Source organism: Battus philenor, unplaced genomic scaffold, assembly GCF_028537555.1.
Source record: "Battus philenor isolate CCGP_79_NKW_IND1 unplaced genomic scaffold, ilBatPhil1.0.hap1 SCAF_28, whole genome shotgun sequence".
Lineage (NCBI taxonomy): Eukaryota > Metazoa > Arthropoda > Insecta > Lepidoptera > Papilionidae > Battus > Battus philenor.
In genome coordinates this window covers 7,335,541-7,352,493 of record NW_027181691.1, presented here as the reverse complement: position 1 = coordinate 7,352,493, position 16,953 = coordinate 7,335,541, and the positions used below count along the sequence as shown (strand labels likewise).

Below are 16,953 nucleotides of genomic sequence, written 5' to 3'. Positions count from 1 at the left end.
TAGCTAAAGTTACTCCTGTACTAATTCAGCGAGTTAGAAAGGGATTTTGGTTTTATCGCCCTCAGTCCTACTAGTATCCAACCTTTAGCTGTAAATAGAAAATCCTTTGTTTTTAACGCAATATTAAAAACCATTATGCCAGCGGTGTATGAATAGATGGCATTTCCTTATCGTTTGTGGTTGAGTCACAATATGCTATTATTGTCTGAACTCAGATCAGACACGTACAAAAACGAATTTCATATTCGCTGCGTAATTTTATAAGTAAGCAAAGAATATTTCTCAAATAAACAACCTTTTAGAATACGAGATTTTCATAAGTTCTGTCCAAGTACAGATAAAAGAAAAACATTTAATATAACTACGATTTCCATTGTAGTAAATAAACTCAACCGCTTGATTATTTAAAAAAAAAACATTACCTAATTTTTAACGTGACAAAAAATAATTTGGCTAAGCTAACACTTATAACAGCACTAGTTTAAACTATAGTAAAGAGATAAAAAATAGCACTAGTTTTAAATTAACTTTTTTTAATGAACGCCCCTCATACTCATATTGCAGGTATAATATATTAAAACTAGTTCTAAGCTGATATTTACTTAATCAAAAAAACATTACTACGAAATTTCAAGTCTCTATGCCTTATAGTTAAAGAGGTTTCGTGATGAGTCGGTACATTGGTGGAAACTTTTATATAGTTATACATATAAAAATATAGATTAATAATGTATAACATAGAAGGCGTGTAAATAGGTGAAAAGAATAAAAGAGTCTTTAAATAAATAATAATATAATACATAATTTATTCATCCTCTTCTGGTTCTCCATTTATCACCCTTTGGGCCTTAGCTAGCACGTCAACTGCGGGACCTGCGCTTATGATGGCATCTCTGATGTTCTGCCCGGCTTTTTCCTAAAAGAGAAAGAGATATTTAACATGTTTTTATATTAAATACAATATCACCTTTAAATTACTTAGGTAATTGTTAATTTATGTGAAACAGTTCTAAGCTAATACATATATTAGCAAACGTTTGTATTAATTGTTCTACTTTTAAGACATAAAAATTCCTATTAAAAGAAATATTTAATTAAAGAAAATTTAAAATATATTGTTATACATACATCATATGTGTAATAAACGCTTTTAATACTAATAAAGAGAAACAAATTGTAAATTTCGTTGATTTGTTCGATTACAAAACTAACAGATATACAGGATGATTATATATAGGTGTAAAAGCTTTGAAATAGTTTAAGTGTGGGAGTGTTAATGTATAACCTAATTTTCAGTAAAAATCTTTAAAGCCTTAACAGTTTATTCCAATCGCACTGTATAATTGTGCTAACTGTGGTAACTGAAATATTTTAAATTAATTTTTTTTATTGGAATGCGACAGGCCATTAATTTCTGGCAATATTAAGTCTTAAGGGACGGATAATAAATAATAATTCATTTTAAAATGCAGTAATGCGATGTTACAATTATTTTTGAAAACATTTTTGTTTGGATAGGATGTACCACGTATTAATTGACAGCAAATGAATTATAAATTCACCCCTTTAAAGTTCTTAGACCAACACCCTGTTATAATGTTTAAGATAGTCTTGATATGATAAAGAAATATAACATACCAACTCCTTGAAAGGATTCCATGGACTAGGCGCCGAGGACACGTACGCCACAGCCATGAAAGCGACGAAAACAAAGAGAAGTACTGTTGTGTATTTCATTTTAAAAGTTTATTAAACTTGATTACTCCACAAAGCTCGCTGAAGGCAATGTGTCTTGTAACGGTGAGTTGAGGTATATATGTCTGGACATACCAACATATGTTTGCGTTCGATAAAATTAATATTTCAAAATAATGATCCTTATGTTCAACGCTTTAAGGATATATTTGTTATTAGCAAAACTCTGTGTATTTACTACGTAAATGTATAAGAAGATGGTTTAACGAGGAAAGTACCGGGAGATGTTTCATTCATCGCATTATAGTTAAAGATGCCATAAAATATATTTACTACATTTTAATTAATCCACTATCACGTATATTTCACACTGATTTACTTTAGTAATTTATGTATATAAAAGTAAAAGTGTATTTGTCTGTGCTTGATAGATTCAAAAACCATACATCCAATCGCCTTTTTTTAAATTAATTGGTATATCCCCGGGAAGATTTTTGAAAATATTTTTGTCTATTTATGTCTGAATTAAATATGCAGCCATTTTGTTAACATATTTAATTACATGAACATTTTTATATACAGCAACGTGTATACGGTTACACCTAGTTCATAAAAAAATCTGTACTACATACGAATAGTAAACTTTTTTAAACCAAAAGTCCAGGACTACGTAATAACATGCCAATCTTATAGATAATAACTTTTTACACGTGATTTTAATTTTTTTAAATACCTTTATTCAAGTGGGCATTTATATGCACTGTGGATCGTCTATATTTTAACATTATTAGTAAGTTAACACCAGCTCGTAATCTGCTGCGATAAGCCGGCCAGAAACGTAATACGTAGTTGCTCTTTTTAAATGAAATTTAATAATTTTTAAGCGTACATTAAAACATCATTATAACAACTATGTATTAGTCAACAAACCTAGTTCCACGCATTTCGATCAAGCTTCAATTTTAGATTTAAAATTTAAAAAAGGAAGATGTAAACATGTTGTGGAACTTTATTATATATAGTAACACACAGACCTATGAACAATTTGTTGACCTTTTCAAGACGAAATTTACGCGTATAAGTTCTTCTACTCAAAAGCGATCGTTCGTACTCTTAATAACGAGTCTAAAGAAGACCAGCACGCGACGGCTCCGCTATCCAGTGGTGACAAATGAAAGAATTAAGGAATAAGTGCCCTTACACACACACACAAACACACGGATACTATACCAATGTTGATTCTAGAACATTACATTGTATTATTATTGTATATATTTATAATAGCATTGCCATTGTACGTCTTCTTTTAAAATAAAGGTTTCATTGCCGCTGCCATGTGTGGGTTAGGGACATGTAATTTAGGTAAATAAGTTTTTCAGATCTTTTATTTTTGTTCTACATTCTCCTTGCATCGCTTTCATTCTCTCGTCTACATTCCCAGATTACAGCTATTTACATTGGTTATCATAGATTGATTGACTTATTTTAAAAACTTAAACTCATTTTGTTACTAATTTGTCAGTAAACACTTTATTGTTATTTGACTTCATTACATATGGAAACATTAGGGCATATAAACTGATTTTCCATGGTGTCACTTTGTCGCGGGGTGTCTTGATATACATTTAACATTCTTTTAGTGGGTCCTATCTCGGTTTAATTATAATACGTTATATTGAAAACGACACTTTTTAAACGTAAAGAAGCAGCATACTTTAGTATAAAATTTTAATCAAAAAACTATTTTTCAAATTTATCTCATGGCGGAATGCACTTTATACCACACTCTGCTTTATTAAATGTTCAAAATTAACATTATCATGTTACTGCTCAAATATTAGGTCGGAGAAAAGGTCTTCTCGCAAACATTGTGTATAAACTAGTAAATAAATGTCTTGGATTGTGCTATTTGTGCCTGGCTGGTTATAATGGCATTATCTAAAGTGATATTTAAAAAAAATAAACAAGTTAATACAATTTTGTTTCAAACCTTTTTCATTTGTTTTTCTGTCAATCTAACTAAGAGTAAAAGAAGACATTAAAACATTAATCATGTTATAAACTACAATGAATTAACAAAAGTAAAATTACAAACAAAAGAGATTTTTCAGAATGAGGTAGTCCAGTCTTGGAAAATGTCAAGGTGAAGCGGCCTGTGCCAACTGTTATTGATGGAAGAAACCTTGGCCAAGGGAGAATCGCTTCCGAAATTTCGACTCTCTGAATTATTGCCATATCGCTTGATCAATTTTTATCGTCAAATGATTACATTTAATTTACCTATTCATATTTGTTTAATAACATATATGCGGTTGTACAAGTGAAAGCTTAATGATGTTTAATAAATTCAATTTTAAATAAATAATTAAAAATGGTAGGGGCCCAGCACATCCCCTGTTGAACCGACGGTCTCTGGGACCGAAAGGATTTCGTATGGTGACCACAATATACAAATAGTTAAGACTAATAGACAATATAGTTAAGATCATGGGAAGCCGCTGGCTGCAGGCAGCTCAAAACTGGTCGTGGTGACAATGTTTGGGGGAGTGGAATGTCTTAATAATATCGTTTCATATCCTAAATTTATATATTTTTTATTTACAATTTACATAACTCATTGACGTTAAGCTAAGACCTATGCGAAATTTTAATCCTTTAGATTCGAGAAAAATAGGTGAAAACTATGATATAGCCTGTGGAACAGCATCCCTAGGTGTGCTATCTTGTATGAAATTCACAGTGTAATAAGCCTTATCATACAAACGTTCTTTAAAATTTTATTAAATCTAGCAATGGCGTTTTAACCTTATCTATGATCATATCTAAAAGCGTATGCATCGCCCATAGTAAGGTTTGATAACTCAATGAAGTCAAGTCTTAGGTACACAAAATATTTTTTTTCATATATTTCAAATAATCATTAAAAGTAACAATTATGAAGTCACATTAACACGATATTGAAACTTAAGGACATTAGGAATTGAATTATTATAATATTGCGTGTAAACTAATCTATTAAAGTCCTTGAAATTATTTTTTAACCCTTAATAGCCTAGAGTTTCAATTTTGATACCAATCTTTTAAATCGAATGTTCACATTACTATTAGTTTTTTTTTAAGTTTGGCCGTATGTATTTTACTGTTGTATAATATTCTTTCCAACGAAATTAAAAAAAAAACATTTTTCCCTTCATTTAGACCCTCAAGCAAACACAGTAATATTAAAAAAAATCTCTTTCGTAAATCAGGCTATTAAGGGTTAAGTGTTAATAACCAAAAAATGGCTGTTCCATGTTGCTTATAATCTATTATACTTATTTTACTTTGCCCAATTGATACCTGACCCAATTTAGTTCTATGCCAAAACCAATATTTGTACAGCACGAATAGGTGTGAATTTTAATTAATGTAACATTATAATTGCATGTAATCTTTATTAACTGTAATATTATTTAAGAATTTTAATTAAAGGTTATAAAGAAAAATTTCAACGAGCTCGGATCGGGCGTCTGAGAAGCTCTGAAACATTTTCCAAAGAGCTACGATCAGAGTTTCAATTTGAGATCAAAATGAGGAGATCCATAGGAGAACCTAATTTGACCTCATAGCTCGGCATAGATGAGGCGTCGGTTGGACTCTCCTAGGTCGACTGACGACAGAGTTGAGGTCACGGGAAATCGCTCCCCTATTATGGAGGTCACACTGTCACTCTCCACCTTCCTTTCCAACTCTATTTCCATCTCCGTTCGGATAGCACTGAATAAGGTACCCGTGTACGTGCATAGGATTGGTCCACCGCTGGGTTACAGAGGTACATGGGACCGAGAAATGAGTTAGCTAAGTGACTAAATAATTCACAATAGAACAGTTATTCAAGCGTTGTAAGTAGAATCAATTAGCACGACACTGCGGGGACATAACATAAATGTGGCGGATTTACCTGAATCTTACTACACAAGATTTTTTTTTTTTGTTGATATACAACAAAGAGGATAAAAAAATGTTGTATCTTAATTGCGTGATTATTAAAAATTCGACGATTTCTGTTTTGAGTAGCAAATAAAATATTATTTTAATACGAACAAACATACGTTACCTATTTTAATATATATTTATAAAATTACTAATTTCGTTTCAAGCCATAGACGACCACTAATAGGATATATGGATATCTATGGGGGGTTACCCAAAATCGCCACCTTTGGCAGCCGGGTTGAAGGTCGTATTGTGGTATTAGGGTACGCAAAGGACGCTGATGAACATCCTCTGAAAACTTGTGAACAATGATAATTTCGCACTATGCGAATTAAATTTGTATGATTGGATCCCGAGAATCGAACCCATTACCTGCGATCGCAAATCTTTTTCTTTTTCTCTACCACTGGTCTACCACTTCTATTTAACTTTAATTGTTAAATTTAATTGTTTGTAATAAATAAAACCGGAAATTGAAATAAAAAGATAACCCAATGCCAAGTTCAAGTTTCAACTCGAAGGAAAAGGTTCATTACCGCAAGCGAATCTCCGAGGGGATTCACTTTCAGACAGGTCCGATAGCGGGTTGACCTCCGGTGACCCCTTATCGGAACTCTGCGTCATTGCACATATGAACGCTTAGTGCCAGGGACGTATTCATTGCATCGGTAAATTAAAAATATCGTTTCGGTTTGTTCTGTGACATTAACCATTATTTAAAAATATATAGAGAAATATATTAGGCGAGACCAAACACGAGTGTTCTTTTAAATAAAACAATCACTATCTATAATGTTTATGGATATTATTATTCACATAGAATCACTGGTAGCGACCACACATGTACGCTATGAGAAGATTGCCATAAGCCGCAGAAAGCCCATTGCTGCTAATATGCCTCCCCCATTAAGTCAACAAAAAGGAAAAGACCAGTGGCCGTTTTGGGCACGATCTCCCGACTACTATAATAAGACGGTTGGCGGTCATGGTCAAATAATAAAAAAAACAAATATTGATTATATTTTATTTTTTTAAGTACGACTCTGTTGGCTCATACATCCATTACTTATGTAGGCTAATTAAAACATGGTTATAAAATTGATAACTAAACGTAAACATTCATTTGTCGAAAGTCTATAAATATCGAGAGGTGATTTACCAGAATTTTTACAAGTTAGTTAATTAAATAATATTGACATTACAGACGGTCTTAAATTTTAGTATGCAATGAAAAAAAATTACACAACTTATTGGCGTGAGCTTTGTGTGAAAGATTTGCAATATTAACGTAAGTTATATGTTTCATTAAAAACACATAAAAAGTGAAGAACACAAGTTCATTTACTTCTTCCTTTATAACGGTTACTTTTTTATACTGGTTTATTAAATTCTATATACAAATATTTTAACATTTACATTAAGAAAATCATGTATATTTTAAGCTACGAAGTATTCCTACACGAACGAAAATAACCGAACTTATCTATCGTATTGGCTAGTTGATGTGGTAGGTAGGTAGACAGGGCCTTTGATGCACTTAAGGTTCCTATTTTACTTTATTGGAGATAAACAGTAACAAAAAACAGGAAGAAATTACAAACATAGAAATACAAAATTCGTTACAATTGTTACCTTGAAACTATCTCACTAAGAACATTTAATGAATTAAAGCCAAACAATAATAAAACAAAACAAAAGCATTACTAAACAGGGATCAAGCGCATTCTGCAGAACAGACAGTAATAATTACGAGTCACGGCAAGCCGTCATATTCCAATAAGGATTAAATGTATTGTGTATATCCAATAATTTCGAATGAAATTGTCTTTTAAAAGATACAAGAGAGCACGACAATATATCAATATCACTAATATATGAATTGTGGAGGTCACACATCCTAAATAAAGGGCACGTTTACCGATATTTGTCTTAACGGTTGATAAAAAGAAAATAGATTTAGAACGCGTTCTAGCTGCAGGAATTCACAAATAGGCAAGCGCAGCTGACGAAGTTCAAACACAAGATGGACAAACGACGTTGTTCAGATCGTCGGAATATTCTGATACAAGCCGATTCAAATCTGGCATTGTTAGAAACCTATCGAAGAGACCTATGTCCAACAGTGGACCTTCTACGGCTGAAATAATAATGACAAAGAATTTGAATGTATCTCGGACGTGTGTAGTGCGGTAATATAATCAATTATATGAGCACATCACTAGTATATATTTTTAAAATCTATAGATTAATGTTACTATAAAACCATAATATTGTTTCATTTGCTGAACTATTCCCTCACCGTTCATAAGCTATCCACGCCGCAAAATTGATAATTACTATCGACGTCGCTTGAAGGTTTCTCATCACATTACTTCGGAATCTATTTACGTCAAGAAATTGGATCCAAGGCGACGCCCGGTCCACTAAAAGGGGCCACGTTTCTAACACTACGGTGCTCGAGAATTTAATTAACTTTAAGAGTGGAACATCCGCTTTAAGATTTAAAATCAAGCTGTTGCATATTTGCTGGTTTCTTGGGCTAATGTTTAATTCTACGAAAATTATTATGACTGCGATATGTATTATTTCAATAATGTTTCAGAAACGAGCAAGAAGACAGAGAGAGACCTAGATATTGGAGAAGGATATATCAACCTACATTTTTGACATTCACATCGAATTCCCGAGTGATCTGTCGCAGACATGTATGTAAAGCCTTTCAGACGCATGTAATAAATCTATTAACGTATTTTTTGACAAGTATAATATTGAAATAACGGCGTCTAAAGCATACCGAAAGGTTTTAGGGAGTTGAACAACGATAAAGTTAAAAGATTTCTCTACTAAAAAGTTTATCGAAGGATTTATATGACAAAAAGAATGTGGTTTTTGACAACTATTCGTGAACATATTTTATTCTCATTTTAAGAACGATAGGCAGTGAAATTACTAAACCAATGCAATAAAGCATGTGAAGTTTAAAATTCTAGTCGACACCATGATTTAGGCAGTAAGTTAACAATTACGTCAATCCAATAATTAAAACCTATATGATCGCGATTTTAGAGATACAATAAATGTATTATTAATGCTATATTTGATGTCAATAACTTGTACATGTGTTCTTTACAATTAATGTTATATTATTACATAGAAGTTTTTTTTTTAGTCATGGGTATACGTTTGTATGTTGGCATAAAAAGTTACACTGAATTCGTGGTGGCGTAACTTTGAATTGAATATGTTGTCTTAGCCTCTTAATCGAAAGTTCGCTCGAGAGCTCTTTCAGGTAGTGATGTTATGATATCCGTATGGATAAAGCAAAGTTGTGTATTATTTTAAAATGTGATTCAAATTAAGAAACCAAGCACTCATTGAAAGAGATTTCACTAATTTTTATTTGAAATATTTAAAGTGGTCAAATTTTTTTAATTAACACTACATTATTTATTTAAAAAACTTTTTAATACATTTTATGTATAACGGCAAACTTTATTCTGAAGATATTCTCTAACTATTAAACTTTAGGCGACGCAGAGATAAATTAATAAAGGTAGGTGAAACAAGTTGATGTTATAAAAGACCAAAAATTAAATAAAAAAGTAAAATCAAATTGACAGGGAAAATAATCACAAGTAAATACCGTATAATTACATAGCTTACATTAGTTACATAGTTTACATAGTGTACATTAGTATAATTATACTTATAGATTTCCTAATAAAGTAACTTAATAACTTCTTTAAATGCTGCTACACCTTTAAAACTGATTTTGCTACACTTTAAAATGGTCGGCCTCGATGCACAAATCTTTCACCACTCACATACATATGACTCGGCGGCCGCGTCCGCCTAACTCCCGTTCAAGGGAGGGCGGTCCGGAGAGGCCCGTGTCACTCCCGACCGCCGAGTAGTCCTTGCTTCGTCCTACATACACCACACCTCATTAACTACACTATACACGTACGGTGCTGTAATTCTCCGCTTATGCACATCTTCGTTGTAACTGGGGTACGATCGCCAGTGTTAATTTTTTAGTCCGTGGATCTCTATTTCCTCGGGCTCAATTTCGATGAAGCTGCACAATGCCTAGATCGGATAGCAGCATAACTTCAAATACATCAAATGCAAACACACAAAGTCACACGCAAATTAATGTCCCTGGAAATTTAAAGACCTATTGTTTTTTTTACGATAAACCTCCTTTTGTACATAAAGGGTGATCATTGACTGAAATTGATTTTTTAATAGAATAATTTAATTCCCATTTGGTAAGAAAATAAATGACTGCAGATTATTTTTTAAATTACAATTTCATATGCAACTTGCTTCTGCAATATCAACAAATAAATCACAAGACCAGTCATTGACTGTTTGTGCCATCAATCTTAAAAATTCATATTTTTTAAGTGGGCCATTTGTACGTCGCCCGTTGCCGTTTTGGAAAAGCACCGATTACACTTTATTTATGATGCTTTAGAAAATAGGTCTATCGAGGTTCTATATGACAAAATGAATTACAATAGACACTTACTTATAGCTAAGACAAGGACGTCTGGCTAGCCAGTTAGTTGCAAAATAAAATAGATAATAAAATAAAAGAAACGTTTATTGTAAGTTGCTTAACCTATTTATAAATACAATTTGGCAGTGTTTCCTTATATTCTATTGTAAACATTATGGCACTTAATTTAAGGTCTATTACTATCTATCCCTGTCTATAAATCGAGGAAGCCTGTCCGACCACTTGGACTGCGGGCCCTGCTTTAATTATTCCGTTTCGAATGTTGCGGCCAACTTTTTCCTGAAAAAATTTTAAATTTAAAAACATTATTGTGAATAAGTAAATTTAAAAGAAGTTTTCGAATGAAGATTAAAATTGTGAATTTAATACAACAAAATTGTAGTACAACAACAACAAAACTATACAAAACAACAAAACTATAGTTATAGTTTTGTTGTTTTGTAAAGTTTTGTATAACAACTACAAAATTATAGTGGCTAAAATTATACTTACAATCTTTTTAAAAATCTTCCATCTTGGATTTGCCGACGTCACACTGACAGCTGCAAAGCAAGCCATGACGAACACAAGGATCTTTACGAAATTCATTTTCAAATTTTAATTTGAAGGATTTGTTTCTTAAGCTTTAGTTCGTGAAGTTAGAGTTGTGAATGAATTTTACAACTATATCCCAGTCATTATATATTCAAATTTACGGCCAAATTATTTTTGCAGCTCCGAAATGATCGTTAAAGGAAAATAAACATTATAATTGTACGGGAAGGTTGAGATTTAAATGAGTAATTGAGAGCGAGTTTAGTGATAACGGGTCAAAACATTTTAACGATAGCAAAAAGTACCACAGTTTATGAAAGAAGTGAATCCCCGGTTATTTTAGGAATTTCTGACATGATTTGAAATAAGAGATATTTTTTTGAAACTTTCTGCCCAGACAGACTTCATAGATGCCCACTGCTAGACATAGGCCTTCCCCAAAAATGTCTATGGGGAATATACCATAATCGCCACACGTGGCAGGCAGGTTAGCGATCACAGTGTAGTATTATAGTTCGCAGCAGTCATTGCTATATTATATACTCATTCTATGGAAACTTGTTTATGAGCAGTTACAGTCGAACCTATGACTTACGATTGCAAGTATTAGTCCTCTACCGCTGGGCTACCATTACTAGAATGTTGAAAGTAATTGGTCAAAAATTAAATTAAATAAAACCTGTTTTACAGTAAAAACTTTTTGATTTAATGTTTTAACTTTTAAACTGTTACTAATAAAAACAATCTTTTCCCTAAATCAATGTAATCTACATATATAAAAATGTTTATACATTTTTGTCTATTCTCTTGTCCCGCTTTAACTTGCGAATTACTTTTCTAATTTAATTCTTCTTTTTAAAAGTTTAATTTAAATGTAAAGTATCGTTTTTGCCGCTGGCAATAGAAAACAATTTTATTTATTTAATCCAAACAAAATTTTAGTTTTAGATAGCTCCTCCAAAAATAGTTTAGAAGTTAGCTGGGATTTATAATCACGTTCACGTAAAAACTAAATACGGGGTTAAACCTTCAATGCTTACGGGCAATACGTGATTCCTCTTCATAGGATTTATTTTTTCGAAAAAAAAATTCACACTGAAGAGGCGTATTTTACGTACTTTTTTACTCAAGCCTTTATAACCTATATTTTATCCTACCGGCTTTCAGATTAAAATTATCTTTATTCAAGTAGGCGTTTGCATGCATTTTTAGACGTCGATTATTTTAATATTACAGGTAGCGAACTATTAACTGCTCGGAATGCTGATTTGCCGAAAAGAACAGATTAAAAACTCAACAGTTACACGTTTTAAATAGTTTTACAATATTTTATGTGTATATTATAATACCAATCACATAAATGTGCCAACAAACCAAGTTCCACACCTTTCGATCAACTAAAAACCATTGAATTCTGTAATAAGGTTTCTTTAATAGTATATATTAATAATTTTAGATTTAAAACTAAAAAGTTCTAAGGTATATTATAGAACTTTATTATGTAAGCGTATAGTAGTACCCATGAAGTATTTGTTAACTTTCAGAAGACAAAATTTTGTCGTTATTTTATGTCTAGTATTTATCAAGTATTTTTTTTCAATTGGATTTTAATTATTTATATATTTAACTCATATAACATACATTTTTATACAATAAATATATAATTAATATCGGCGGTACTACCCCTTAATAATATACTGTAAAGACAGAACGCTATGAAAATACCGAAGAAAAATAGATGTCGAGATCGAAACGGAACTAAAAATATCGAAAACAAATGTAAGCTTTCTTTTGAAACTGCTTTCATTTTTAAAATAAAAGCAACGTATGGTTATGTGAAACACCACAGTTACTTTGTAAGGACAGAGTTTCCTAGTAAAATTTAGGAAAACTTTGCGTAAACTGTAATAGAAGCGTCAATAAAGGATTTTTGTTCACATCCTGGGTACTTATAAATGTTAAAGGGGTGAATGTACAGGTAATTAGTAGTCAATTAAAGTATGGCACACCTTTTACAAAATGAATGGTTTAAAAAAATTATTATTAAGGTAATGATAATATAAAAAGAAAAGACTTAAACATGTAAACTATATATTAAAATTAGCTATGGTTCACTCCTAGACGTAATCTGCTTTTGTTGACTTTTCACTTGTCAGAATAGGCCTTTTGCGTTCTAACAGAATAAATAAATAAATGTAACATATTTCATAGCGATCATTTTATACAGGGTGATAAGAAATAGGTGTAGAAGCTTTAAAGATTTTTGCTGACAAATAAGCTACACATTCACGTCTTTAAATCACTCTGTATGTGCTGGGAGTACGTTACTTAACGACTTTTGTATATTGTACGAAAAATCTTATGCGTTGTTTTAATTTTTTCACAATAATATTTCAGAAAGAAGCAGGAGAGATAGATAGAGAGAAAAATTAGATCTACATCCGCAGAGAACTAGATGTTAAACAAACCTCTATAACTATGGTTTTGGCTCCGCATCAACGAGTGAATTATCGCAGGTATGTAAAAAGCCTCTTTGATGCATGAAACAATTCCTTTCGTATATTATTTAGATAAGGCTTATGCTATTAAAACATCAGTATCTAGAGTGTGTCACAGGATTTTGGTTAGAAATTGGATATAACTTTCGAAGGATTTCTCTACCCGAAAAAAATGCATTCTGGATTTAGATTATAAAAGCAATGCTTATTTTTATCGCCTTGTAACATATTAAACTTACACCATGTATATGATATCACACGCTTGCGATATACGAATATCCAAATCTTGGAATTTCTTTTGGACAGACTATCCATGTAAGAGATTCCTTTGTTTACGATTTTAGAGATACAATTAAACGAGCAAAAATACTGCAACACGGCAACGACTTGACATACGCCAGTTATCTAACTTATTATTATTTAATTCAATAATATGTCAGCCCAACTGAAGAGTGCCTAGACGTGAGCGTTGGTCCCGGGTTCGGTTCTTGAGATATAAATTTATATAATTCACACTTTACATCAATTACAAAGGATTGCCACTGTTAATATGCAAATTTCTAGAAGAAGGGCAGCTACGTCCTCTGCCAAGCCTGTCGATTATTTTATCTCTCCATAGATATCTTTGCCATGTACTACATGCGTCTATAGACTGAAACAACGATTACCTTAAGTTTTTCAATTCTTTAATCGTAATAATGCTTCATAACTTACATACGATTTTTGGATATAACTTAGGTTACGCCCTGTACCTACTATACCTATAAATAGTTGTTCTTGTAATAATTAAGGTGAAATAATGAATTTGATTTTTTTCAATACGAGTTCATTTGTAATGTGATTTACAACTTGATCTTCAAATTAAATTTCACCAGATCGCGCTTAAAACTTTCCGTCCCGTTCGTCAAGGAAAGCTTTGCTTTAGTTTCTGACAACTTTTTGGTACCTAACTTGAAAAATTTAATGAAGTACAACAAAGAAAATAGTTTAAACAAGACGGGGTAACCTCGAACATTCAATAACCATCATTAAACCTCAACAGGAAATTTAATATTTTGAGACATCTGCTATATAGATAAAAACCTACACTACTAAGAATTAGAAAAGTACTTAAAAGTGTATGAACTGAAACATACGAGTATTTTAGGTAACGAAAACATTCAATTTCGCATGTCTTTGTCAAATAAATTATGCGAATTAGGAATTGGTACTCGTATACGTTGTCTAATATAAGTGCGATAATTTAAAATGTATACAAGTTACTAAAAGTTTATTATTACAAATATGTATCAAATAAATTGTCGTCTTTGAAATACTCACAACCAAGGACCAAGAAAATCTTTAATAAATGCCCACGCTCAGAAAAAAATCTTTTTGGTTGAAAATAAAAAATTATTACGGATTTATTACGACTACTTCCAAAAACACTTTTTTTTTCCCTATACCACCATGATGTACGGAAACGCCAAATGTCACGCAAACGACTTCGATAGAATTTCAAGGAAGATTAAAAAAGTTTATAAAATTGTAATTATATGAATAATTTTAAATAACGTAAAAACTCTAATGCTATCCTACATACAATGGTTTAGTTAGTATTGTCAATGTCACAATAATTTATAACGTTTCATTTCAGTATAGTTTTTTATAATCACATTTTTTCTATGACAGTTTTTTATTATACAATAGTCACAAATTAGAATAAAAAAGGGGAATTACTTTTTATCGTTTGCAATGCATAAGGAACTTCATATTTTTTTTTACTCATGGCTCAATTAAAAGAAATATTATATCTGCATAACTCAATGACTCAGTTGACTCATTTTAGCATATTTTTCCGAGAAGATAAAAGTTCATAACAAAACATGTATTACCTGTGCTAGCATTAACCAGGCCTGTACATCGCGTTATAGGAATCGGTGCTCGGGATGATGACCGGCGCAATAGGTTTACGGAAGACTGATTGCAATACATTGGCGTTCACCTTCTCCTACCAGATTCTTCCACCTACTTATCTAATTTTAAATGATCCTATCAATGCGGCTTCAGAAGCCTCTCAGAAATAAGCCGATTTTCACCCAAATTCCTCAGCAGGCTATAGATGGATATCGCTATTATACCTCTCGCTCCCACCTCCACAACAAACCAGCTCACTCCTTGTTATTTCATTAACTAGTTCGACGTATTTGTTCACCATATTTAAAACTAAAAAATCAACTCGAAGTCTTTCGAACAAACAGATATCATGGCAAAAATGACTAACGCTTAAGTTCAGCTTCGATAACAATGATAAATATATGGAACGAATTGTAAGTCTTTCTCTAAAAATCAACTTAGTTGATAAAGTCGTTTTAAATAAACAACTAACTTTGAAAAATCAAATGAGATAGCGATGTTTTTAGATAATAAAATTTAGAAAAAATTCTTGATTAATGAAACTTAATTAATGAATATTCACTTTATTTGTCGAAAAGTTTACTTTAACACCACATTTATTTTATCTCGCGAATTATGGGTAAATTTTACTTATGACCCAATAAAAAAGGTTGGCGGGTCAAAATAAAAATGGTTTCATGTATTAAACAACAGTTTTTTTGTATTACTCGAATAAAAAGTGTGTCTGATATTATGTACTGTATATATTATCAATTATTCTTAAGTAATATAATATATGAATTTGAAAGTGTTTCGCAGTGGAAGTATTTTAATTTAATTTCTACGAGAAAAAAACATATATTTATTGTAAATTCTCATAGACTTTTTTGACTAAGATAATTTATTCCATATGGGTTATACAGTATAGCGCATCTATCAGAAAAATATTTAAACCTTTTCAACAATTTCAATCACCCATATGTAGTGATCAATCTAAAATATGTCACAATAATTTATTATTTCTCTTGAAATGCGACATTTCAATGACTCTTGGCAATGCAGTCTGCAAGGATTGATGATGATAATAATCAATAACTAATTTTAATATGTATGTAACCGAATTTTGAAACTGCTTTTTTTACTATTATTACTAAATATATATTTAATTATATTTTTTTTACTAAATATTTTTAAAATCATTTATTTTAGAATAGAATGTGCCATACATTTCTCAATAGCAAATTGTCTTTACGATCACCCCTTATAACACCTATAAACCGATCATTCTGTATGCTGTATATACAATGTATATGAAATACCTATTTTTCAGGGTCACACTATTGCTTGGAAGCAACTTTAAATGTTTTATTCGCCTATTTTAATAAGTTAAACCTTAAAGTTGCAGGTTTCTAATAATGAAAAATAAATCAAAAAGTCTATTGCTAAGTGTTGTTCACATCAATCTCGAAAATCGATGTTTTTCACATGAACAATTGTGTTTTCCCTTTTTTTTGTTTCCGTTTTGAAAGCATCATTAACAAATTATTTTTATACGCTTCAGAATCAAAAAGCATTACACTACGGTTTGTAATGAGTCAATACATTATATTTATAAAGTTTCGAATTGATGATAAGTGATAGCTAACATAGGACAGTATCTATCGGGTCAGCTGGTTTGTCAACAAAACAGACTTTATATTTTAACGTTTATTGTAAATTACTTAACCTATTTTTATAAATACAATTTGGCAGTTGTTCGTTACATTCTATTGTTAGCCTTATATTAATGGATTTAAGATCTATTTTTATTCATCCCTGTTTGTAAATCGATGAAGCCTGTCCGACCACTTG

At 31.3% G+C, this 16,953-nt stretch overlaps 1 protein-coding gene across 2 annotated transcripts; it reads right to left on the bottom strand.

Moving 5' to 3' along the window:
• Positions 1-776: 776 nt before the first annotated feature.
• LOC137926085 (cecropin-like) lies at positions 777-10,824 on the bottom strand. 2 transcript variants are annotated; one of them, XR_011107690.1, is made up of 2 exons: positions 1,639-1,774; positions 777-916 (listed from the first exon to the last, which is right to left on the bottom strand). XR_011107690.1 is itself a non-coding variant. In XM_068769629.1 (2 exons), exons 1-2 carry the CDS (start codon positions 10,781-10,783, stop codon positions 806-808), a joined length of 207 nt encoding a protein of 68 aa, XP_068625730.1. In that variant the 5' UTR covers positions 10,784-10,824; the 3' UTR covers positions 777-805. The 2 variants fall into 2 exon arrangements, 1 of the variants encoding a protein (XP_068625730.1); XM_068769629.1 differs by lacking the exon at positions 1,639-1,774 and adding an exon at positions 10,688-10,824.
• Between the last annotated feature and the right edge of the window lie 6,129 nt (positions 10,825-16,953).